This window comes from Pyrgilauda ruficollis, unplaced genomic scaffold, assembly GCF_017590135.1.
Source record: "Pyrgilauda ruficollis isolate IOZ18807 unplaced genomic scaffold, ASM1759013v1 scaffold16, whole genome shotgun sequence".
In the NCBI taxonomy this organism is placed as follows: Eukaryota; Metazoa; Chordata; class Aves; order Passeriformes; family Passeridae; genus Pyrgilauda; species Pyrgilauda ruficollis.
Genome location: NW_024514764.1, coordinates 10,676,970 through 10,703,921, shown reverse-complemented (window position 1 = coordinate 10,703,921; position 26,952 = coordinate 10,676,970). Strand labels below are relative to the sequence as shown.

The window sequence follows — 26,952 nt, the reverse complement described above, 5'->3', positions numbered from 1 at the left end:
TGCCACCAAACATAATTTGACACTGCAAAAGGTTTCAATTACTAAGCCCTGTCTTAAATCACATAGGTCTTAGTTCAGATATTTAAGTTTCTCCATCCACCTGTGCTTTCCAATAAGCCCTTGCTTTCTGAATTTCCCATTTTGTAATTCATGGGTCAGTACAGAAATTTTACATATCTCTGTTGCACTGATCCACAGCTGGGATGATAAAGCTTTATTTTCCCATCTTCTCTTTGGCCTGGCATATTAGAGCTCATGTTGATATCATCACTGATACAAGAGTGTAACGTGGAATTGCTGAGTGATTCTTTGTTCTCTCCTCACCTAGTCTATCCTATGATCCATCAAAGAAGCAACAAGGAATTTCCATCAGAAAAAAAAATCTTTAATCAATGAAAATAAGTTATGAGAATGTGGTTTTTGGTCACAACGTGAATAGAAGTCAAGGAAAATTACTAAGATAGTAAAGAGATAATAGGGAATGAATCAGCTCAGAGAAGGAAGCAAATAACTTGGAGTATCATTTGTTGATAAGAAAAATGGAGTAAGATTGAATGCTGTTTTGCAATCAATTTAGTAGCAATTTATTATTTTTCACTCAAGGAAGGGGCCCAGCCTTACAGCCAAGTAAACAGTTTTATACTTAAGTATTTTCAGTCATTAAAAAAATTACACATTTTCTAGAATGACAGATATAATTTTAATAATAAATTTACCTTAAAATGCATCAATGTTTAATTAGAAAATATTTCAAGAAAGAACCTATGTGTAGTTGCAAAATATAAAACTGAAGATTGCAGTTGCCACCTTTAATTTTCCTTTATTTCATTAACCTTAGTCCTTGATTTACCTCTAGGTCTTGTGGCAGGATGAGTTATGGTGGTTCCTAGTGAAAGGTGTCTTCTGCTGTGCCTCCCACTCACTGGGGAGCAGCAAACAGGCTTTACTTGGTCCCAGGGAAATTGATGAGTATAACCATATTTAAGGTCATTATTTTCTTATAAATCAAAGATTAGCACGTATGCTTTAAAATGTCTCGTTTAAAAATGGAATTACTGTTCATGAGATACATGGCACTACCCCAGTAATTAATGGATTAATTAAATTAAATTAATTAAATCCTTCACTTTTGAGTGAGACATTTCACAATTCCTTGTGATAGCACCATGTTTATTAGCTCACAGAAATTACTTCACTTTTAGCATCTGTGGCATCATCTCTAATACCTTGAAATATGAAAATTTTCAGCTTACTTAAACCTACATATAATTAATGTATGTATCGTAAAACCCCCCTGACACTGAAATGGGGAGTAAATCTTGGTTTGTGTGAGAATACTGAAATTAAAATTTAGAGTTTGGAAGTCTGCACTGCATGGGGAGCTTAACCTCAAAATGGTGCAGCAGGAGAGGGAAACAAGGGATCTTTAATTTGTTGTCAAGAAAACCCAGAGTCATGGTATGTCTGGTAGTAGAGCAGTAGTAGATAGTAGGAGTAGTGAAACTAATGAGGAGTCTTTCTGTTTCAGCATCCTTTGCTTTAAATTCTCACAAGTTTAGTGTGTGATGACTTTGTCTTCACGTTCCCTCTCTGCTCCTTTCAGCTCTGATGAAGCTAACGGAGAATTAGCTTTCAGTCTGTATCTCCTCCTCTGCTGTCTTTCCTGGGAAAGCAGGGGAGAGCAATATGCTTTTCTTTGAAAAGAACAGTTAAAAAAAACCCCAAACCCAACCCTAAATAGAATTGTGAATTTGTGGGGAGTGTGGAGGAGAAATAACAGAGGCTATTCAGAAACTGTTCCTCTTGTTAAAATAAACATTCTCAAGTGCTGCTTGTTCGCTGATTCAAAATGAAAATACAACTTCATTTTCCAACCCTTATTCTGAATTCTAAATTTAAGAACATTAGTATCAGCTACTACATCTACTGGGCTTGTTATGGGTTTTTCCCACTATATTTCCTTGGGCTCATGTGAACTTCCTCTTACTTTGGACTCTGTGTATATGTGGAATTGTTGGAACAAAAAATGGGTTTTGCCAGCATATATTGATTATGTCTGCAGCTTTGTTCTCTGCAGCAATGCCCTCAGTCAATATCAGAAAGCAGAAAATGTAACTTGTCCATGGCAGAAACTGTTGAAACTGGAAAGGCAAGAAACTGGAATTAGAGAACATTCTAAAAATTTGGAACTGCCTCTTAAAAGAGTTTCAGTTTGATGTTTACAGCACTTCAAACTCTGTTATTGGAAAAGTGTTGCTTTAGTTCTCTCTTTGGTTTAAGTAAGGCTGTAGCTGCATCTCTGCTCTCATTTGTCTCATGAAGGCTGCAGATAAAGGGTTCACGTTAGAAGTGACTTCCAGGCCAGGAGCTGGACAGTGCAGGACAGTGAGGGTGACCCCCCCAGCAACCAGAAAACAGAGGATGGCTGTTCCTCAGCTGCTTTCTTGTAGCTGTGCTGGAGAGGCAATGGTGAGTAGTGACCATTGCTGTGGCCAGGCAGGAGATCAGGGGTGTGCTGCCCCTTTGTTCCCTTGAAGCCACCACGCTGGGTGTGCCCCAGGCTGGGCACGCTGCCCTGGGCAGGACAGGTGTGCTCAGGTGTGGATCACCAGGTGTGTGGCCATGGATCCTCAGCTGCTGGGAAGTTTCTCAGCTGAGCTTTGTGCAATCAGGGACTGTCTTTTTATGTCATTGATAGATTATTCAACTCAATCCTTTTGAAAGATGAGGACAGAAAAATGATAATGAAGACAGATGTAGTTCTCCCAGGATATTACAAAGGTGGAATCTAAACTAGTAAAGAGTTTGTGGTAATATAGTTACAAAAAGTAATTATAAGACACAGAGACTTAAATAAGGGGGCTAAACCCAATGAAGTCAGATGTATAATATCTGATGAGGAAAGATTTCCCTATTTAGATAAAAATAATTCCAGGAAATGATTGCCACATATGCTGTTATTTAGATGCACATTTTCTTATTAAATCAAGATTTCTCACTTCTCTGAGTTTTCCTTAGCACAATAAAATAATCAAAAACAGCTGAATAAATCCCCCAAATTTGTTCTTTTTAATTCCTTCAGGAAGCACATTAACACCATTCCTTGGGTGAAGTAACTCAGATTTCAGTAATGTGGCTATTTAAAACCTTGTGTTGTTTTACAAGGAGCAATAGACTTACCTGCCTACCAGGATAATTTTTTAAAAATATAAAGTGTAAAAGGAGCTGTTTTAAGATGGGTCCCTGTGTGATGCCTTCAGTCTCTTCCCATGCTCAAGACATCCCCTTTGTTTTCTGCCTAGAGCCTCAGAGAGAGAAAAAGGGGTGATAAATCAAGCAAATTAAACCAAATTAACAAAAAAACAGCCCAAAAACTAGCAAACAATAAACAAACAAACACCTTGGAAATTTATATACTAAAGGAAGGAAAAGCAAAACTTAGTTCTTGGTGGTTTACACCTTGTACTTTCATGAAGGGTGCTGTTAGAAAATAAATTTGACTCTACTAGTAAGATTCAATGAGGAATCAATAAATGACAAGGACTCTGAATAGAGGAAATATTCTCAGAAAAATCTATGGAAGTGTGAAGAATTACTTTTTCTCAGACTTCAGGAGAAGCAGAAGGGTTTTTACTTAATATCACTGGTATAATGCAAGATCATGAGAGGAAATAAGATAAAATCAGCTGATTTTTTTTGTAGTGCAAGTCCTGCTTGGGACTGTTATACTCATTTGCCTGATTCTGTCACTTCATCTTAATATTGGCCATGTCTAATGATGGAGTTATGCATATATGTCTCATTTTAGTGATGGGTACATTTTTCAGCATAGTATTTATGAAGTGGTTTCATTTAGAACTCAAAATAAGTTTCTGTCTGTACATGACTGGAAGGAAGACTGGGGTGGATGAATGAACCTGTCCAAGATTACAGCCAGCTGCACTTAGGAATGAAACATTTATCAGCCCCTTTTCATCTTTGCTGTGTATCCACAGATCACCAAGAGGAGGAAGAAAAAAGTTTCCCTGTCTGACGCATGCTTTCTCAGAAGCATTATTTTCTGAATAGCAATGTTTAATAGTAATGGAGAGCAGGATGTTGGAGTGTGCAGTGATGGGTTGGCCTGGGCTGGCTGCCAGACCCTCACCCAGCTGTGCTCTCCTTCCCCCTCTCAAGAGTACAGGGGGAGAAAGGAGGATGGAAAAGCTCTTGGGTTGAGATAAGGACAGGGACATTTCATGCCAATTGCCATCATGGGCAAAACAGACTTGACTTGGAAAATGAATTTAATTTGCTATTGAAGTGCAGTTAGATGGTTATAAACAGAGGTAGGACCTAAACCACCTTCCCCCAGCTCGTCCCCCATCCCCAGCAGGAGTGGCACAGAGATGTGAGCACCCGAGGGCTGGGGCTGTGGGGTCACAGTAAACTCAGTATTCTTTGTGTGTCATCTCATCCAAGTCCTTCCATGCTGTCCATGATTGTGTGCTCCTACCTCACAGTCGTGTGGAATGCTTTATTTCTTATGTGCAAACAGGTAAAGAAAAACATGGAGAGTTTTAAAATAATCAGAGTATCCTAACCAAAATAAAGGTATGCTGCAGTGTAAGTAACAACCTCTCTGAAAGCTGCCAGTGTAGACCAGGTTTTACATATTTTGCTCTGCAGACATAATAAATAGAAAAATATATGAGTGAAGTTCTGACCCTACTGAGACAAATGGCAGACACTGATTTAGGAGGAGCTGAGTTTTCACCTGTTATTACTCCTTAGCAAACTTTTATCATCAGTGTGGTTTTAATCCTTGTTGTTGTGTGCATATTTATGATTTTCTCAGGTGATTCAGGCTTAGACCCATACCAGCTCAGCCCTGTGGGGTTTGGTCATTGACCTCAATAGGTCAGTTATATTTCTGACACCAAAATTCTTGTTGGAATTGCAAAATGGCTTAGGTTAGCAACTTGGTAATAACTATTATTCCTAGATAATAGTATTCCTAAATTGAAAATATTGTTGCAAAAAATCCCTATTGTTTTATTAGCTCACATATTTAGTCATTGAAACAGCTTGGGTTGATTCTGATGTGGGAAATAGACATTTCAGGTTGCAGAACTGCTAAATGGATGCAAAATTGCAGGAATGACCTAATGGGTGTAATTGTTAGGCCACTGTTGTGCAGTTTGAGTTTTATTTAGTGTAATCATTTAAGCTGTCTCTGTCATACTATGTCATTTATCCTGGAGGGTTTAGAATCTTCCACTCTTTACACTGATGATTGATCTTAGCTAAAATGAGACCATCTCTGGGTGAATTGGTAACAGCAGTGTTGCCACTTTTTTTTTTGAGAGAGGTAGTAATGTATCCAACCAACCAAAACAGGGGAGCTCAGAACCAGTGGCACGCTTGCAAAAGCTGTAAAATGCTCAAGTAGGCAAAGTTAATTTTTTTTTTTTTTTCAAATGAATAGCACCCTGAAATTCTCAATAGACCAGTTGTCAGTATTGGTAATGTGCATCGAGCCAGCAATGCAGTAGCTCTCACCTCTGTGTAGACTGAATATTGAGATTTGACCCAGTGGGTAGAACACCACCAGTGTAATTATTTCACCACCTCCTCTCACCATTTCAACTTAGGCTGTATTTTGTTTGCCATCTTAGTGATAAGAGGTGACCCTTTATTTCAGAGGGTCAGCATACTTGCAGGATGAGAAAGCAGTGCATCAAGAGTTAGATTTTTGCAAAGGTGTTGAAACTGGATGTAAGATTGGCCCACTGAAAATTTTTATAGGAAAGAAAAAACACTGTCAATATGTGGCTTCTTAAAACTAAAAACAGGGGAAGAAAAAAAGCCCCCAAACTTTATCAAAAGTCTTATCCAATCCTGCCATGCTTTGCCTTCCTTTGACTAAGCATTTGGATCACTTGATAAGATGATGTATTTGGTACAGATTCACTTCTGATGATTACTACCAACCTCCTTAACCAATGTGAAGAGTGCCTTCCTTCCCCCTCCCCCCTGTTCTTGTGACAGACTAACCTCAGCTGTGCAGGGGTTGGTGGCATTTGCATGTGGAAATGCACTAATATGGATGTTTTTCTTTGTGTGTGCATCCTTGCAGTGTTGTATACCAGGATGGATTTTATGGTGCAGACATTTATGTAAGTATTCATTGATGTGCATGCTGTCCTTGTACATTACCAGAGTCATTCTTTTTACAAGTTTGCTGCCTAGCTTGACTCTGTTTTGTCTATTTACCATCCCTTGCCTGTCAGAAAGAATTCAGAAGAATATCTCTCACATTGGAAGACCTTTCTGTTCATTACATCTATCATTGTTCAGTGGAGCTGAATTAACTCTTCAATCAAATGCTGAATGAATGCAAAAGATGTGAAAAATGTGTATGCGTGTGTGGAGGGGCGTCTCCCTTCGTAATTGAAGTTCAAAGAAAAAATAAAGCAAAGCACAAACATTCTTTTGCAAATCCCCAAAAGCTCTTAAAAAAAAAATATCAAGGCAAGCTGAGTATTATAAATACTTGAAGTATGAAAGTACTTCATGGAGAGATGCAGGTTTCCCAAATCCAGCCAACACTGGGGATATGTAGGTGCCATGGTGATAGTAGAGCTTAATGGCATATAAGTTTAAGATATGGCAATGTTTGTCTGTAATCTAAGTTGATGGCCAAAAATTGCACTTCTAGAATCCACTAATTTTAGTTTAAAGGAGATGGGTAGAGACTGCTCACAATACAAGTGGCTAATTTGTTAGGAAAGATTCATAGTCCCGGATCCACCATTATCCATGCACCTACTTGCTCACCAATTTCATCTTAAACAATATTTTTACTTTTTTTTTCCTATTTTTTTCGTTTTCATACATTGTGTTTTCTTGCCAACTTTTTTATCTTGAATGTGTGCAAAGAGTCTCCATATGTCTGAGTGTGCAAGAGGTTTCAGGGGGTTGAGGTCAAATTTCACTCTTCAAAAATTCTTATACCTGATGTGTAGATACAAAATATTTCACTGATAGTAAGCAATATTTACTTTTGTTATTCTTTTAATAAGGCAATCTGGTTCTAAGTTGCAGGTATCATCTTTGTTTCACCAGACGACTTTCTGTAACCTACTTGTACTGTTTCACTTGAGATAAAATGAGACGGATGAGTTGAAATTTGTATCAATATTAAAAATTAAATAGGCAATGCTAGCAAACATCCCTTATGTTTGTTATCAGCAATCTTCTAGAACTATTCCCAAGGGAACAGATTTTTGTCAGTAAGTTTTATATAAAGAAGGAAGACAATTTATATTTATGGATGAAGTAGGTTTTGTTTTTCTGATGGAGGTGGAAAGGCTGATCCTTATCTGAAAATTCATTTGTGCAGCTTAAAAACATATTTAAAATAAATCAGCGAGAGTTAAAGTCCTCTCCCTATGTACTTATGTAGTCAGTGATGTTATCAGTAAGATATTTTTACAAGACAGGAATCACCCCCTGGCTAAAGGTTTGCTCAAGCCAAGTAAGTGGCTCTGATCTCACCCAACACGCTGCTGCCCAGTTTTTGAGCCGTACAGGACACACGTTGCAGTGTGGAATTTCTTCAAGTGTGGTTTCCAATTTTCCTTCAAGCCGTCAAGACTTTTACATCCATTTTGCTCAGTTTACCAGTCCAGAAATCTGCAGGGTTGCAAGACATTCTTCTCAGGAGGGCTTGGGGTGAGAGAATAGGTGGGAACTGAATGTTACTGGAGCAGTTTGCAGGTTTGGAACCCACTGCTGCTGAAAGGCAGGAATACCTCATTAGTGATTGACATTATTATTGGTGATTATTAATAAATCTTTGGTGATTGACATTATTATTTTTAAGTAGCCTCACACCCTCTCACAGACCTTAATGTTTTGTTTCCAAATGGAGGGTGATTTCAATGAGAAAGATATTGAATAAATTACTAATTTCTAGTATAGCCACAGTTCTGTTGTCTGCAATAGTTGTGTGCATTAGGGAATGGAATAACTACACTGGTTTTCACTCAGTTGCAATCTCTTACTTCTGATTGCATATCTGAGTTCTCTTAATGCAACAGAATGTTTATCTTTATAGCAGATGACAGAATTAAAACACTCTTCTGGAAATTTAGTTTCTTTATAATATACAAATCTTTTTTATTTTATAAATAATTTTTCTTCACATTTGTGCCACCTTGCATATAAAGCATTTGCGGGGAATGGAGAGAGAGATAGAAAGAACTGGCATAAATCAAATGAAACCTTAAAATTCACAGTGTATTAGTTCTTAGTGCAGCAGTTTGCAGCAGACCAAGTTATTTATTAAATCCCAATTGTTTATGACATAGTTCCACTAGCTTTTCATTTTAAGTGCAAAGCTGAAGCTTTGTGAAATGACAAATGCTCTGTGAAAAAAGGAGAAAAAGCATTTAAACAATGTAGGGTTTAATGGTAGATTGGAGGGAAAGGAGACTTAGAAATACCACAGAAAGCAAAACAAGGGGCACACAATAGTGAAAAGCCAGATCAAAAATATGCATTAATGGGTACATCAGAGTGGTTTCATCCTGCTCTGATCACATTGGGAAGCAATTGATGGACTCTGCTATTTTTTTGCAGAACTTGGGATCAACAGAGCCTCTGGTGAGAGAAACCACAGATTTAGGGGAAGGGAGGGAGGGGAGACACAAAAAGATGCTGGTCGGGTAAAAACTGCAGGGTGAACCAAGAACAGCAAATATCCAGAGCTGCTCAATACTAACCAGTGGAATAGAAGAGATTAGGAATAAAAAAATAGGTGGGAAGTACAGTCTAATGTGAAAAATCAACAGCGATGATTCTAGATGTAATATAATATATTCTATATTTAATATAATTCTATATGGAATGTAATAATCCTTCTGAAATAGCTGAGCTATTGAATTCCCTTTTAAATGTGCCTTTGAGTAGGAAAAATAAAGGAGATTATTAGGAAGTAAGGAAGACCTTTTAAAATTAAGTATTGATTCACTAAGAGAAAAAGTCATTAAAAGAGAATTAAAGTTGCCTGCTAGCAAATATAGAAGTTCTTAGATGAAGATTGACACCTGTGAAAATAAGAAAATACACTCCACGAAATGAAGCAAAAAATAGTAACAGTCTCAGAAATAGGCAGTTAGAATAATAGCTCTGCTTTATCTTAAATCCGTTCCTCTTTTTTTTTTATTACCATTGTCATAAAGAGTGTTTTCAGAATATGTCAGTCATCAATCCACACCTAAAATGTGGGAAGGCTCCGAAAATGAGAACCTTCCACACTCTGTCACCACCAGCTCCAGAAGGCCCTGGGTCATGGTTTAACCATGGCCATTAGTCCTACTGCTCACAGCAAGGTTTTCTAAACTTCTCAGGATTATACACCTGTGATACTGCAGCTGGAGAGGATCCATGCCAAAATATACATGTATGGGTTTTAATTTTTTTTTTTTTACTTGCTAGGCAAGAATAAGGCAGATTTTTGTGCTCAGGGTGTGCAATGAGACTATTTCCTAATAACTGTTGCCATCACCTTTAGCTCAAAGCCAGGAGGCAGTTGGGGATGCAGGATTTATTTGTCTCACAAGGGAAAAGCAGAGGTAATTATCTAACCAGCATTGCCCTGACCCCAGGTGGAAGTCCCTGGAAGCCATCTGGTGCCCTGAAAGGCGCTGTTCTGAGGTGAAAAACAAGGATTTGCAGATAGCACTGAAGGTTTTCTTCTGAGAACCAAGGATTTTTTGTGTTTGCCAGTGGAAGGTTGTGCCATTCCATTCCCTGTGACTCACAGAAACAGAGCAAGAAGAGGAGAAATTACTTTGCCAAGGGCAAAAGGGTCCCCAGGGAGCAGTGGGTTGTTCTTTCCACTGCTCTGTGTGGTGGAACACTCCATGATGCCTTTTTAAAAGTTTGGCTAGGTAGGGATGAAATGTCCTTGGATCTCATTTTTATTTGTGATGTTAAGAGTGCATTCACAAAGGTACCAGAGCAATGCTGGTGATTGTATTTGGCTGGGATTAGTGCAGGTGGTGCCTGGATATTTTACCAAGAGTTTTTCTGAGGCAGCAGCTACCTCTTGGAACACAAATATATAGAAATACCCCAAACCCTGAGCACAGGTCAGGTCCACAATTTGAGCCAGCACAAATAGGAGGTGGATTGTTTATTTATTTTTAATTCTCCCAGTCAAAGTTGTACTCAGTGGGCAGAACAAACACTGTTTAAATTTCAATAGCATGTGAGTGGAGGAAAATGAACTGACACTTTCTATATTCTGCAGCTCTGAGTTTAATTCATGCAAATTTCAATACCATTTTTCTATTTGTAGTTAATAAGGCAGGTCTAATTCTCAATACTAGAGAAGGTTTGGAACCTTGATTAATTGATGTTCACACAATACTCTGAGAGATCCTTGAGTGAAAGGAAGTATAGGAAGTATAAATTGAGGAAAATTAACTCTCAACATTCATATGAAATACTAAATATGCAGCTAATAGGAAAAAATACTCATAATTTAGAGTCACTTTGTGTTGCATTATATCCGAGATCATGAGAAAAAAGTTTTTTTGTGGAAATTAGCCTTACTGCAGATATACACACTTGATTTAAAAATTCCATTGTATTCAGTTTTCTGTTCATTTCCATTTTATCCTATCTTATTCAAAATGTATGTGATTTCTTTCTAAAATTGATTAAGATTTCCCTATAAAAATCAACTGATCTCGGACAGATCCCACTGCTCTTTTTCTGTTTACCTGAGCCAGAGATGTATAAAACATTGAGAGGGAAATTCTAATGAATTGCTCTGGAGAATTTGCCTAAATTCCTTCCTTACATCCTTCTTTCCATCCTTCCTTCCTCATTCAAATCATTCAATTTCTGTTTCTTTGTAGAGCAGTGTTGCAGGAGCCTGTGTGTGGCAATAAGTTACCACAGGTACTACACCCACTTGTGGAAAAAACCTCACCATGCTGGATGTAGGCTCATGTCAAATCATACTGATACTCAAATAAATAAGTGAGAAAATGGATTCTGTGTGTGCAAATGGCAAAAATAGTGCACCAGCTGCATTTTATTTTCCAGATTCAGTCACAAAGTCACAGATATGATAATATTGTTATTTTTTAAAACTAATTAAGCTGCTGTAACACTGTTTTATCATTGGTCTGCAAGTAGCAAATATGGGGGCACAGATAAGGCAGTAAACACTTCTTCATTATGGTATCTGAATTTATTATTTTCAAAATAACAATCCAAAGTCAGGTACTTTCTTCCTGAATATAAATGTAAGAGAAAAAGAATAATTCATAAAACATTTCTAATACTTAGGAACTGAAAATTGTTAATTAAAAAATGTAATTATTGCATAATTTTGTTCTGAGTATTTTATTTTGCAATATAGTCTAAGGCATGAGGATAATTATATGATGTTACTCAAGAGATGTAGTGAAAATTACTGGTGTATTCTTCACCTAAAATATCAGCCAAGTTCAAAATTAGAGAAGAATTGTGAAATAGATCTTGTCACAGAAGTTGAGTTCAGGGGTTTGAACTGGAATCCCAGCCCAATTTCCAGTATAAAGTGTATCTCCCAGTACTTTCTTCCTGCAGTAATCAAAAATCACGTGAGGTAATTGAAGTAAAACAATGAGAAAACTTGGTACAACACCAAAACTGCAGAACACAAGACCCGTAAAAATAATTTGCTTAAGCATATTTTAATGTGTAATTTATGATGGTTTATTTTAAAATTATGAATTCATGACAGGGGATGGTAGGGAATTAGGTTTTCCCTGATACCTAAATACATCCTGCTTTTTTAGTTCTCCAGAGAATGCAGGCAAATTCAATGCTTTCAATCTCTTTTTATTTGTATTGCTTTCTACTCATTCTTGCCAGGGCTCTCATAAATGTCATACTGATTGCTGAATCCAAAACATCTTAATAAAGTTCAGAGTAGAGCTTTGTTGTTCAGCAGAAATTCTTTGAAAGCAAATCAAAATGTAAGCATAAAAGGAATGTAGCTCTTGTGTTTAGGGAGCAAGGAAGGGTCTCTGATCACACACTGACCAGTTTTTGGTGATAGTTAAATGAAGGAAAGAAAACCAGTCCTCACAGAGCCCACCAGATTTCAGAGCAGCTGCTGTAGGAACAGCCTGTCTCGTTTTTCTCCCATTCAGAGCTGCTCATGGTGGCCCTTTCTCGATTCCATACTGTGGTAGGAGCTGTTGTGTGTAGAGCTGGATTCGCTTGGAGTGGCTCTCACTTTTTAAGCAGGGGTTTTGGGAGTGGACAGCAGGCCAGGCAGAGGAGATGGACACCCTGGTGAACAGAACCATGTCAGACTTCAGATCTGCCACACACTGCCAGGATTGGATCATGAAAACAAGTTCAGTATCTTCCAGCAGTCAGGGAAAAGAAGAAGGGATGGTGACTCCACCACCTCCCCGGGCAGACCATTCCAATATTTAGCCCTCAAAAACCAGGAGGGGAGAACAGATAAATTTGTAACATCTCTCACCTGTCTCACTTTGACAGAGGCCAGCCCAAGTGTGCAATTTGAATTTCCTCAAGATCAAGTCCAACCCATGCCCTAACACCCCAACTAAATCCTGGCACCAAGTGCCACTTCCAGGCTTTTTTCAAACACATCCAGGGATGGTGACTCCACCACCTCCCCGGGCAGACCATTCCAATATTTAGCCCTCAAAAACCAGGAGGGGAGAACAGATAAATTTGTAACATCTCTCACCTGTCTCACTTTGACAGAGGCCAGCCCAAGTGTGCAATTTGAATTTCTCTCAGGCTCAGTTTGTACCTGGTGCCATTATTTGATATCCAAAGGCCTGTATGTACAGACCTGCAGCAGTGTGTGCCTGTTGTACATTTCTGACAGTGATAGCCTTCTGCTGGGTTATAAAAATGAAATGATCTGAAATGAGAAGGTGTTTTGTTTCACTGCCTCTGTGTGTGCACAGAGCACAGGAGAGCACGTGGGGGTTTAGGAGATGCTCATTCCTGCCTGATCCCGGGGCTCCTGTGACACAATTGCTGCTGGCAGGGAGCTGGCCAGGAGCAGGGAGGGACATGTCCTGTTGTCTGTGTGAGCATTTGAAAAAAAATCAGAAAGAATAATCTTCAAATAAGCTGACAGTTCAAAGCCTGGACTTGCTAATGAGCTGTCAGTGTATGTAAAATTTGTGTTTATTCTTAGGGTGATGTGGCATTGTCAGCTGAACGATTGATTTCCAAACCCAGCCTGCTTCAAATCTTCAAACCCACAAAGGTTTTACGTGTGTGAGGGATGAAAGCCATTCTGCCAAGCAAAGTGGTAGAAGGGGAAATAGCTTGTAAAAATAGTTCAGATTGCTTTTCTGAAAAGAGCGAATTTTTATTTGCAAAATCAAACTAGAAAACCCACAAAAGTTACTGCAGTAAAAATGTTCTACTGTTACAGTAAAGGCTGGCACATTGTGGCCTATTCTTCCTGCTTCAGCACAATATCTGGGGTGAATGCAGCCTTCCAAAAAAAAAAAAAAATTAAAAAGAACCAATCCATTAAAGTGAACACTTCAGCGAAAGAGTGAATTTTATTCAAAGCCGAGTGAGCTGATACTGTCTTATTCAGCTCTTTGTTAGGGAGGGGATGGCTGGGGAAGGCACCACAGCAGCCCCTGCCCCAGAGGGTGCTGGGGGGGAGAATTCTAATTGGGACGTAAATCGTGTGTGTGTTATCAGCGGGGCTGGGCTGGGGCTGTTAATTGGCATGCTGAGATCATTTGGAAATGGTTGATATAACACCGTGGTCCATTGAACAGGAAGCTCTGCTGTTTTCACAGTTTGATAATCAATGCATCACTGCACTCAATTCCTTTCCAATGTGTGTTTGTTTGTCCTGTTTGCTTAATTGAACAGCTGGAATTACTGTTACATACAACTGAATGTTAATTCATGGAAGAGAATTTTGCTTCTTCATTATAATTTTATGTATAAATTGGAAACCTATGTAACATTAAGTGTTAATTGAGTGCACAAATTCATAGGTTTAATCAACCAGGCATGATAAATCATATTTTGTACAAAAAAAGAATTGATTATTAGCTGAATTTGGCTTTTAAGTTTAGCACTGCTTTGTGAATATGCATACACTTCGTTCATACGAACAATTGCTGCTTGAAAACTTAGAGAAGAATCCAGTAATAATCCAGCCTAGTAAAAAAGCTTTCACTGATCAGTAGAGTTCATTGCTTTCTTCTGATCTCTGGGACAAATCTTAAAAAGTTTGTTTGCTCCATTTTGCTTAACGATTCACCGAAATATTTCCCTTAACCATTTCACTGCAGTATTTCCTATGCATTTAACTGAACTGCAGCATGACTGTACTCTTTCCATCGTTGTCAAATGTTGCAAAATGTGATTGAAGGTGCCATGGCAATGCAGTTAGAGCGTGAGTTTGTGTTTCAGGGTGGTTATGCTGCCTACCGGTATGCCCAGCCTGCCACTGCCACTGCAGCTGCCTACAGTGACAGGTAAGAACTCCTTTCCTGATCAGAAATATTTGACCAGTGGAAGTTGAAGTTGATTCTATAAATTTGCCTTGTTGGAGTCTCATAACTGTCTTGTTGCTCTGCAGATAATTGTGATATCTAAAGCAGGCTGTTTTATTATAATCCATGAATAGCCATAAATTGAGACTTTAGGCCTTAATTGAGAATCAGGCGTGAGATGTGCACATTCCCAAGCTGTAGATCATTCAGTTAACATCTGTGACCCTTGTACAATGCAGATAAATAAATGTACACACTCATGATGGTCTGCTACTAAGGATCATTATTTGTCTTAGGAGTATTATTTCAGTTGATTTACAACCTTGAACCTATTGAGTGCCCTCAATTCTCATTTGACATTGTTTTTGTCAGTGGAAATTGAGAATGAACTGTATCTAAGCTTGAATTATCCAATGCAAAATAGTTTTTTTTTTCCATTTGTTTCTTCCCAGGCATTTGATTTTTTTCAATACTTGGGAAAAAAAATATTCTTTTGCTCTGTATTTTTATCCTCACAATGTAAACCACATTCAGTGGAAACAATATCAGGATGGAAGATTATTAAAATCTGCACATTTGAAGACTTAATTTTTATCAACTAAGAGTGATGTAACATATATTAGTGTGTCTTCTTGAAAGATGGATGTTGGAATCCCTTAGAAGTCAATGTCTAAATTGCTGTTGACTTCGGTAGGAATCGGATTTTATCAAATTGCATAAAATTAAGTCTTTGCAGTGTGTGGACATGATTTTGTAATGAGAAGGAGGATTACCCTACATTTTCCTCATAAACTGCACCCTTAAAATCTATTCTATCTTTAATATTTTTCCAGTCCTTGAGGAGTGTTCCCTTGTAAAGGGAGGGTGCATTTGGTGGCAGAGACACACAAATAATTTGTTTCATGATGGCAGTGAGAAGTAAGGTCACACTTCTCAATACCTGATACAAGAAAATTTTCCCTTGGAATCATGGAAATAATTTCTTAAGCCTTAAGTACATTATGAAAAATTTCTTTAAATGCTAAATTAGACAGTGTTACAAATGCTTCTGTTTCTTAAAGAAATCGAGAGATTAAGAAATTCTAGTGCACAATTTCTTAGATTGAAGTGCTGTTCATGGATTCTGTATTTTTAGAACCAAGTCCCATGGTATGAATGTTACAATGCTATGCATGCATATTTGCCTTTCAAGTGCTTATTCTGGGTAATGAAGATATATTTTTTAAAGTTATGTGAATAAAGTAATTTGCATGTGTGGCTGAGGCATGCTGTGTCAGACAGGTAAGCAAGCTACTTTTTATTGATTTTGGGTCAGTGATATCAACTAGATCTGTGCTGTGTGCACATTGTTGGCAATGTACTATTTCTACTTGGGGGAACCTGCACAGGTGAAGTGCTACTCAGTAGTTTCATTTCATTTCCACAAAGGTTTGTTAGCATGTCGCAGCTCTAGGGTTTTTATGTGAGCTTTTCTGTAATGCAAAAGAACTCCTGCTTCTAAAAGCCTACTAAAACCAAAAGGACAAAATTCTAAATAACCTCCTGTGGTGAGCCAGGTTTTGCCAGCTATCGCTCAGGTGTCCCTGGATCATTTTATAACCTGTTTATTTCTAATAATTAAACCTATGCATTACACAGAGAAACTGAACAATACCAAGCTGAATTTTAAATGCTTTAATTATGAATTGATGTTACCTTCCCATAAACCAGATCAAAGGCTGTAAGATAAAATATCAGCTGGTCACATGTTCTGCTATGGGCAGAGAGTCAACATCACAAAGAATTATGATGCCAAAATGGTAAAGGATTTGTTTAGGAAGATAGTGCTCTTAAATACTGTAAAGAGAGCTGGGGGCGGCTTCAGTAGTAATGCAGTTGTTACAATCCTTAAATATTTTTTTGAAAAATTGTCTAATTTCCATATACACTTCATGTATAATTAGAGTTGCAATAACCTGTCTTTACTTGCATAATTTTAGATATCTTAAATGAATTTTATATATTTTGGATTTTTTTTTAGTTTATTTTTCTTTTTAGATATGGTTAACCCTCATCTTTGATCTGCTTCCCCCAAATGAATATGGTTTCTTGTCTTAATTACAAATCTCATAACTGAATTTCTTTACGAGAGAATCCCAAAACTAGCATCGAGAACAAAACAAATTATAATCTGCTCAAACATTTCTTTGCATGTGGGAAACTATGTGCAAACATGGATACCTCTGATTATTCACAACTACAGTTTGTTTAATTTGATTAACTTTTGTTCATTTTAAAATTAATTTAATTTAGCTAGTTTTGTGAAATTATTAATGTTGAAGGTGCTGAAGTATACTTTAGTACCACTGCTTGTATCTGCTCTTCTTAATGTAATTATCATCTGCTCTCCTCTCACAAGACTGAAGATTCCATATCTATTTATACACTTATTTAGTGTTCATATGAGCCCCTATTTAGTTTAATTACACATGAACTCCATTTACTGTTTGTATAAAAAATGATGCCCAAAGAAATTGAGTACCACTGAAGCAGTGACATATAATGGAAACAATGCTTCATACTAATTTTAAAAATAAGGAAAGCTTAATTTTTTTTAGTTACCACTCATATCCATTATGAATTGCAGTGTTCCATATTTGAAAGGCTTCTTAATTCAGGAGATGGAAAGAGGAAATCTTGAGATTGGAGACATGTTTCGGTAAATTAAAAATAAAGGTTAACAGAAAGATTTGGGACTGCAGAATCAATAGACCAAGTCGATTGATAATGATCAGTGTGAGCGGGCTCTGTTTGAAGAAATGCAATGGTATCCTTGTTTGTCACAGTTGGAACTGTTGCTGGAAATAGGCGAGGAACAGATATACAGGGGAGAATCAGGTGGCAAGGAAGTACCATTAAACCAATCAATGCAAACCCCAAAGTATTTGTCAAGACAGATCATGTACTCCTAAACCAAATTTCACAACCGGGGTAGGCCTGGCATATCTCCCCAGTCATTTTTTAGGATCACAAAACAAAACCAACAAAGAAACAGGTACATTTTTGTTTTTATTTATTAAGTAATACAATCACTGGATACAAATTCCAAAATCAATTTTTATATTGTGTGATCTATCATATATTAAATTGCATGTACAGATTTGAAGGTCTTTGCAGAAGTGGATCAAAAAATTACGTTTAACTTGCCAAGATGTAAAATATTTCTGATAAGTTTTCTAATTAGTAAAAGTCCTAAAAGGGGACCTATTGGTCTAAATATATTCTTCATCAGTCTCGAACTTTCCTGGCAAACTCTCTAAACTGAGCATACTTGGATAAAATAATTTTAAGGATGTGCAAAAGACACTAAATCAGATGTCAATAAAATGTTTGTACAGCTCTTATTCATCTTTCATGGAATATTAAAAAAAAAAAAACAGTTATTAGATTTCTGTCCAAGTCTGAAGTAAGAGAAACTAGCAAGGTCATCCAGTTTTGTATTCCTGAGGTAGAAGGAGTCGGAGCATGGCAGTGGGGCGTATTGTCATTTTGTCATTGCATGTTCACTTGGTGTTGCTGGTATGTCTGTAATGCTGTACTGGATTTGACAGATCCATCACATAGCTCAGTGAATGGCTTGCTTGAATTAAGCCTATGGGCAGACTTATTCACATTGATTGGCTATTGGTTTTGTGTTTTATGATTTGATTATTGCATCTTCGATCCGAGTAAGAGAAATGTTCCTTTCGCGCACATGAACGTTGGCAGCGATATTTATGCGAGTGTGTCTGGGAGTGAGAGAGCAGAGCCCTGCCAGGAGGGAGGCAGCCCTGCCTGAGAGGCAGAGCCACAGCCTGTGCTGCTTGCTGTCCCCTGCAGGGCCCAGGTGTGTTTATACATGGATGGTGCTGTATCCATATATACACACACATTCCCATCCATCGCACACACACGCGCGCACACGGACAGAGGGTGCTGCTCTGAGCACCATCCCCTTCTATAACACCCAATTTAAACCTTACTCCAGACTATGGGGACATTCCCACTGATCTCTTTGTTGTCTGGGTTAATTCCCTCATCACTGGAAGCTGACTCTTCTTTTTTTCTTTTTTTTTTTTCTTTTTTTTTAAATAAAATAAGGCATATTCCAAAATATTTTGCATATAACACTTTGTAGTAAAAAATATGTTTTTTTTTTTTTCTTCCCACTATCAATTTGTGTTACATGTTCTGTGGTTATACCTAGGGTTTTATGAAATTTGAGAGAGAAGGTTTTATCATATGGAAGTTATATATTTTCCAGATCTTAAATCTTACTCCTGATAAAATCCTGATATTCTGATAGTTTACGTTTTTAACATGTCTATGTGAAGCATTCAGTTTTTTTAAAACAGTAGTGTCTACAGGAATACTTTAATATATTTTCCAGTTCACTTTGGGCAAGTAGCTGAGAATAATACTTGGTATTTGTGCTCAGGTTATCCTAAAATAGAATAGGTACAGATTTGATTTAATAGTAAACATGCTCATTAAATAATGAAAATTTAGAATGAAGAGTAAAAAACCACAAAATATAAATTGTGAGCTTCTATAGCTGAGGGGGGTTTTATTATATTGTGGACTATATTATCTTCTATTTTATGATTAAACAATGAAAACCACTATATTTTTATTCAAATTATTTTCTCTTGTTGAAGATTGCTAGAGATATATACTAAAAATTAAGGTTTTGATTGCATATAAAATATAATAGCATCTTGAGCTAGAATTTAATTTTCCATTAAATAATTTTACAGAAGCATAAACGTTTTAAAATCTAGTACCTCATTCATTTCATGATTGTACCTTCTTAGATTAAGGATAAAGAGCTTCTCTACACCGTTTTAGTTTCTAAAGGAATCAGGTTGAAAGATGAAAAAAATTAGAATATAGCAGTAACTTTTCAACTTCCAGCTGGAACCTTCCAACATTTGTGTATTTTGCTATCCCAGTGAAATCTTAAATGGAAAGGTTTGGGGGATGATCCATAAGGAGGAATTGCACAGCCCATATTGTAGGCTCGTCAAATTCTGACGATGTAAAGGTTCAGTTAGCACCTTGACTGGCTACAGAGGTTGTGCTTAGCTTTTCTAACAGCAACAGAGAATATATTTAACACTTCTTCTGCTTAGGTTTGATGTGGTGATGTTTTATTGGTCTAGGTTGTTTGTTTTTTCCCCCCTGGACAATCCTGTATGGTAGCTAAAGCTTCTTTATTCCCTCTTATTGCACATAAAAATAAAATTATTGGCTTGGCTGTTACAGAGAGGTAGTGGGTTTGGCCATGTACCTGTTAGAAATCTATCCCTGTGTGATCTCTGGCAAACTAGAGGATCACTGGAGTCATGTTAATATTTCATAATCCATTTTCATCCCAGTTCATTCAGAGTTTGGGGGATGACTGGAGTATATGACTCATGGTATAACCATAACAGTAACTTTCAGTGAAGACTTAAAAAATAGAAGTGGGTGAATATGAATAAAATGCTATAGGGGAAAAAAAAAAGACTTAAAAAATAGAAGTGGGTGAATACGAATAATTGAAATGCTATAGGGGAAAAAAAAAAAAAAAACAACATCAAAGCATTTGAAATTCCATGAGCAGGGACTTTAATGTAGTGCATTTTGACAGGAATTTCCTGAAATGAAAAGATGTTGCATAGAGTACTTTCCAATAATTGAAGCATGGTTCATTCTAAAATATTGCAGATATGACATTTTTGGGGGAGACTCGGTGAGTCACATTAACATAGGAAATAATTTCAAACAATTACATTTCCTAAAAACATAATCTTCTACCAGTTCTAGGAAGCTGCTGTGATGTTTCGATACATTCGTCTTCTGGGTGGAATTAACCTGTTTGCTGGTACTCTGAAGGCTTGATTCACCTGTGTGTAGTTTGACTATTCATGCAATATCCAGGGACCTGCTAAAACTCCTCCACCAGTTCAAAACTGAGGGGCTACAGTAGTGAAAAAGTTTAGTGTTACTGCCCAGAAATACGGCAAACACCAGTTATGAAACTTCTGTCATGTCAGAGCTGGTTTCATTCATACCCTGCTTCTACTTCTCTTACCTTTAATCCCCATTCTCACTCCTTGCAGTATCAAGAGCTATTTTAGCAATCCCCATAGACAGGGAAAGGCTTGGCTGTTTCTGTGAAACCTGCTGTGACATCCATGCTGGAAATCACGAAGAAAAAACTGGGAGAGAAGGTAGAGGTAGGCTAAAGCCCAGATTTCCATACCTGGCTTCCTGATGTGCTCAAAGCTCAAGTGCTCAGTACTTTTGCTGCCAGGTTCTTCTTGAACGTAGGGAGAGCTGTTAAATGCTCATCATGTTCAAAAAAAAAAAAAAAATCAGTGTACCTATTCTGACATTTACATCTCAGTTTCAGTATCCTCTCTTGGTTTATCTCTCCAGCTTGTGTCTGGTTATGTAGCCTGACTTTTAACTTGGGAGTTCCTTATTCTAATGTAAAAGCTCATAGTAAATAGCTGTGATTATGATTATATTAATTTGATGAATTTTCATTCCTTTTCTCTAAAAGGAGGAAGAAGAAAGGACTGGTTAACATTTTTAAAGTAGGAATTATCTCATTACTAGCTCATAAAAACTTCTTTGCTCTTAGAGGATATTGGAAGAAAGTGCGACTTTAAAATTTTTCAGTGTGGTACTCAGCAGACTGGATAAATACGGAGTTGGGGAGTTACTAAAACATTGATTCCTGATCCAGCAGACCAAAGCTGTTACAGTCCATTGGGTCACTGCCTGTGACATGATAGACCATAACAGTTCCTTTGGACATGTCAGTGGCTAATTACACACTCCTCAGTTCTCAGATCATTGGCTTGATAGACCACAAAGAGGCAGATTAGAACGAGCTCTAAGTGTTGTCAACCTGAGTGCTTTAAAACCAAGGAGGAATTAAGAGCACTGTGCAAGAGGAAGACAGAAGATAAAGGAATGAAATGTTATTAATAAAACTGGGATGCCATGGATATAGTCTGTATGGATTAGTGTAATTTGCAGTGTGCTCTGGCAAGGTGATGAAGTATTAGAAGAACAAACTTTAAATTGCAATGTTGATGAAATTAATCAAAAAAGAGGCAATTTATACTCTTGCATGTTTTTACTGTAGTGGTTCACACCTCTGAGGAGCCTAAAACATTTGATTAGGTATTTAAATAGATTTTTTTTTCTTCATATTCCTTTGGGCTTGTTAAGCTGCTGATACTCTAGGATCCCACCTGAGGCAAACATCAGATTATAAGAATACTGCAGGAGTGGGAATAGAATGTTTATCCATATATCCTAAAGAATTTTTTTTTGTGGAAATTGCTGTAGGGTGTTTAATATACATGCATTAAAAAAAAAAAAAAAAAAAAAAAAAAAAGTAAGGACTTTGTGTAAACCAAACATGTACCAGCTTCTAAAGTTCCTTTTGTTTTTCTTGAATGAATTCTTAAAAAATCCTGGCAAGGTTTTCATGTATATGGTGTTTTAGTTAAAATATGAAAATAAAATTGTGCTGTCAACTAATTTGTAAAGTCATTCCAAGCTTAATGTAATGTTAGGGGAAAGAATTGTTATTTATAATTGCTGAAGTTTATAATTATACCTCTGTATGTTAGGAAACTTATAGTGCATAAAATGGTGGCTACTAGTAACCCGTAATAATTGGTATGAAATCAGAAACAAATATAAAGTTTAATGCCTCTTTTTGAGGCATTATTTTAAGGATGCCATGATGTACAAAAAGATCAAATCCCCCAATTAAATAAATTGATATTTTAATGTATTTTGTGAATAAAATACTGATTCTTTACACAAGGCTGACTTCAAAATGCTCTTTGCCCTAAAGGGAATAAACAATATGTCCAAAATACAGTAATAAACAAAATTTTGAAATATAAATATTAACACTGAAAATATAGCCTTAATTTAGCGGTCCTGGATCATAATGACATCGATTTATGTTGCTGACATGGAGCACTTCTGAAATAGAATTACTGCACTACTTCCTCAAGTATTTAATTTAAGTGCCTAGACTGTGTTAATCACACTAAAAGGCCAATAATTTTAGAGCAGTTCTGCCACTGAGATCAGTATGAATTCTGCTACAGATTTGTGTGGTATTCAGAATTTCACCTATTAGGTTTAGGTTTTACTTTAAAATGTCCAGATCTACTTAAAAATCATGTGTTCCTTTTGCAGTTGAATATTCATCTTTAGACTCTGTATATTGCATTATTAATAACAAATAATTTCATACTAGGTATAATATATTGAATGATTATACATCAAAAAAATTCCACTGATGCAGCAGGTGTTATGAGTTAGACCCCAGTCTATTCATATAGCTCTGATTAAATAAATAAATAAGTAAATAAATCAGGAAATAAAATTTGTAGGTCTAAACTATGAAAGGTGAGAGACCTACAGATTTTCCCGCTGGTTGTGATGCAAGATATTGTCCACATTGTGGCAATATTTTAAAAATAAGCTTTTTCTTTTTCAACAACAGTACTAAGTTGGAAGGTTACATCTATTTGCTAGACATTTTCTTTACACTGGCTTTGAGGGCTAATGGAAGGACAGAGGGTGTTTGTAACTGAGGCACTGCCATGGCAGAATCATTGTGCCCACCCTGAGTCAGAGTGGACATTCCTCCAATCTGCTTTACAGCATCACTACTGGACTGTGCTAAAAGGAGTCTCTCTCTTGCAGAATTTGAATGGGTTGTTTAGCTAGTTCACCATCAGGGCTAAGATAAAAATGCCTGCCCATCTGCTGGGGAAAGCCTGAGATAATATTAGAAATTATGAGAAAGCACCTTCTGTTGACCATTTTTCCCTTTAGGTTTTTTAATCCCTTTAGGTTTTTGGGTTGGTCAGTTGGTTGTTTTTTGTTTTTTGTTTTTTGTTTTTTTTCTCTGAGTAAATGAAGTAATGCAGGCATATCACTGGGCTTGGGGATGCACATTTCCATTGGTGTCCAGAAGAGCTGAGGGTTGTTTTTTTTCTTTTCTTGAAGGCATGTTTTTTGCAATTGCAAAAGTACTTTTTGGTATTGAAAGAAATTATTTCTGGTCAAGAAATTGCGTGATTGGTAGCAGGACAAACTTGATGAGAGATTTTGTTTCTTTTCTCTCTCCTGCTGTCTTTGTCACTCTGAATTTTGGTAGAGACATCCTGTCATTGGCTAAAGCACACAGAAATGTCCTGTACAGAGCACAAAGAGGAGGCAGATGAGAGCAATGCAGAGGTGATGCATGTGGCAGGGCAATGAAGGGCTGGGCTGAGCTGCCTGGATCAGGGCTGTAGTGCCATTTCAGACACCCTGGGACACAGGAGGGACCTGGGGGGGTGAGAGGGACACAGCACCTTCTGCAGTGGCAGCTGAGCCCAGGCAGATGCACGAGGATGAGCTGTAGTGTTTTCTATGCAGCAGCAGTTATAGAAATAGCTGCATTTGTTTCTTTTGAGTCAGGGTTTTCCTCTGTCCACTTCCCAGGCCTGCCTCAAAATTTCAGGAAAGAAATGGTCAGGAATGATGGATGTAGGACAGCATTATCTTGTGATGAGGAAAGCAGGGGACCTCAGTTAAAGCCAAATATCCATGTCTTCCTCTCTTGGCATCACCACTGGTTAGGTTGAACAAGAAATTCTGGAGAGAAAAAGAACCTAACACTGAAGAAATTAGTCTAATAACCTTCCTAATGCACATCAGGTCAAGGAAGTTACTCTTAGTGTTGTTGAAGCTTGATACTGCATGAATTATTTATAGTTTTATTCTTGTTTCATTTAGTATATCATATAGGTATGGCTGTGAAGTTGTTTAGTTATCTTTGTGTTGCGATTCAAATGCTATGGGTACAGTAATGTACTTTGATCTTACAGTAATGGGAATATAAAGCATGATAATAGCAAAATCAAACTTCTAATTTGGACATTGTTTACCAACAGGTGCATCTGTGATTGGTGCATGTTGGTTGTTTCTAATTAATAGCCAATCACAGTCAGCTGGCTTGGACTCTCTGAGTCATAAGCCTTTGTTATCATTCTGTTCCTGTTCTTTCTAGCCTTCTGATGAATCCTTTTCTCTCTGTTCTTTTAGTGTAGTTTTAGTATATAATTTTAATATATCATAATATAATAAATCAGCCTTCTGAAACATGGAGTCAAGATTCTCATCTCCTCACACAAAGCATCAATTATATCAGAGTTCTAAATACTGGCTTTGTTTGTCAATCCCATGGAGAAAAAGTCAACTGATTAAATAATAGTTTAAACATTCCCACTGTAGCTTCTGTCCAATGTTGTGTTTGCCTTCATCCTAAATTTTGATGTTCTGAGCTCTGCACTGTTTTCAGCAGTTGCTGTATTTTTTGGGGGGGGTCTGAACTTCTGTGCTAGGCAAGATTATTTCTGTCTAGTTTTATGAAGTTTGTCAGCAGAGCCAAGGAATTCAGGTCTATGAAGAATAATCATTGTATGTTAGTGGATTATAATTTCTTTTACATTTCAAATTTCCTAGAGTCAGTGTGATTAATTTCTTAAAATCCCCTTTGACCTCTAGTATTCCATTTTAAGGAAGCTCTGTGCTGCTGAGGAGGAGCGATTGGAAACTTCTGGGAGTCATGGGTGAAATTAGGTGTGTGCCAGAATTTTGTTCTCAGTCATATTCTGTGTGAAACAGTGGTGAGAAGTCTGAGTGCCACCCAGCATTTTAGGGAGAGGAGAGGGCACACAGAACACTCACTGGCCCCGAGTCCTGCATAGGTGTTTTGAGCCCTAATGACCTGAGTTTATAAATTCCCAAACCTGGGAGCTCTGTACGCCTGAGGAGCAGCAGGACCAGTGGCTGCAGGAGAGAAAGGGGGTGGGAGGCTGGTGCATTTGGAGGAGTGGGGACTGGTGCAGACACAGAGGAGCTCTTCCTTTCCCAGGGTGGGATGACTCCATGGAAACTTTTAGAGGAAGCACTCAGGGTAGCAGTTTATTCTGAGCTTAGGTTGGAATCGTGTTTCATGATAGTCATAAAAAAAAAGTGTCTGAGACCCATTCTCTGAATCTCTTTGTGTCTTCCACTTCCAGGTTCTGAATTTTCCAGTAGTAAAGTGGGCAGATCACTTTTGGGCCAGGTGTTTCTTCACAGAAGTACTTGTGTACATTAGACAGCCATAGAAAGGACAAGGCTCGGGCTTCAGTGATTAAAGAATGTAAACCCCTCAATACATATAAAATCTATATTCTATAGCATGGCATGTTTTCACCAAACAGTTTCAAGAAGAGAGAAAGAAAGCATGTAATGTATTGGAAATGGAAAAGGTCTGCTGGATAGAAAGAGCAGGTTCCAAAAGAGAGAGGTTTTTGTCAGATGTGGGGCCCTGGAGGCACACGTTTGTTACTGCCAAAGGGACTGCAGGGAATGGAGCAGAGGAAATTACAACACATTCAAACCTTTGAAGATGGTGTGATGCAGGTTCAAGAACTACCCCAAAGGAAGCAAGCACATCTAAATCACTTAAGAGTACTTCTGTTGTCTTCCCCTTCTGTTCTTGTTTGAATTCAGGATATATATCAAATGTTTAAACATTTTTTTTTTTCAAAATATAAAACCATCTTTATTACCATACTGGTAAAAAATGAGTTAGTTTTCAATTTGCTAGAAGAGATAAAAATTGATATATAGGCTTGAGAGAAGCAGTAGTATGCAGAGTATGCCCTTGGGAAGTAGCTGCTCGGAGGGAACCCAGCCATTTGGAGTCCCAGCAGCACATTTTCCTGACCCACACTGTCTGGGAGACATCAGAGAGCTCAGACTGCCAAAAGGTGCCACTCCTGCACTTAAAAGCACTGCACTTAGCCCAGGGTGTGAGGATCTGGCAGGTTGGATATATCCAACTGTACCTTCAGGTACAGGTATTTGTATTCTTGTATTGTATTGACAGGTATTTGTCATCTTATCCTTTCAGGTTTGGTTGTTTTGTTTTTTTTTTCCCCTATCTCAGTCAGTAACAACTTTTAAAATTTTATTTAAAAAAAAAAAGTTTCTTTTGTTTAAATCTGTGTTCTTTTACATCTGAAGTATTAACCAGTGAACAGTAAAAATTTGGTTCTATACTTTCACTGTTAATACACAAATTAAATTATGGAAGTGATTCTGTATCTTAATTGAGCGGGGCTTATTGTATAATAAAGTTGGGTCCGCTTACAATTCCTGCACCTTTTTGAATAATTTAAAGTGTAGCAGTGATGAGGAACACTAAACCAGCCTAAAACACATCATGAATTTTCATCATATCTTCCTTGTGAGATTTTCAAGCCCTGTATGCTCGACGGAGTTAGTGCAGAGAATTGCT

General features: G+C 37.4%; 1 protein-coding gene across 6 annotated transcripts in view; it reads left to right on the top strand.

Moving 5' to 3' along the window:
* Nucleotides 1-26,952, top strand: part of RBFOX1 (RNA binding fox-1 homolog 1) — a 1,143,576-nt gene that overhangs the window by 1,098,373 nt on the left and 18,251 nt on the right. For all 6 annotated transcript variants that reach the window (XM_041462423.1, XM_041462429.1, XM_041462428.1 and 3 more), the window contains 2 exons: nucleotides 6,119-6,158; nucleotides 14,485-14,549. In XM_041462423.1, the coding sequence (XP_041318357.1) occupies nucleotides 6,119-6,158; nucleotides 14,485-14,549 (105 nt within the window). The remainder of the gene's footprint in view (nucleotides 1-6,118; nucleotides 6,159-14,484; nucleotides 14,550-26,952) is intronic.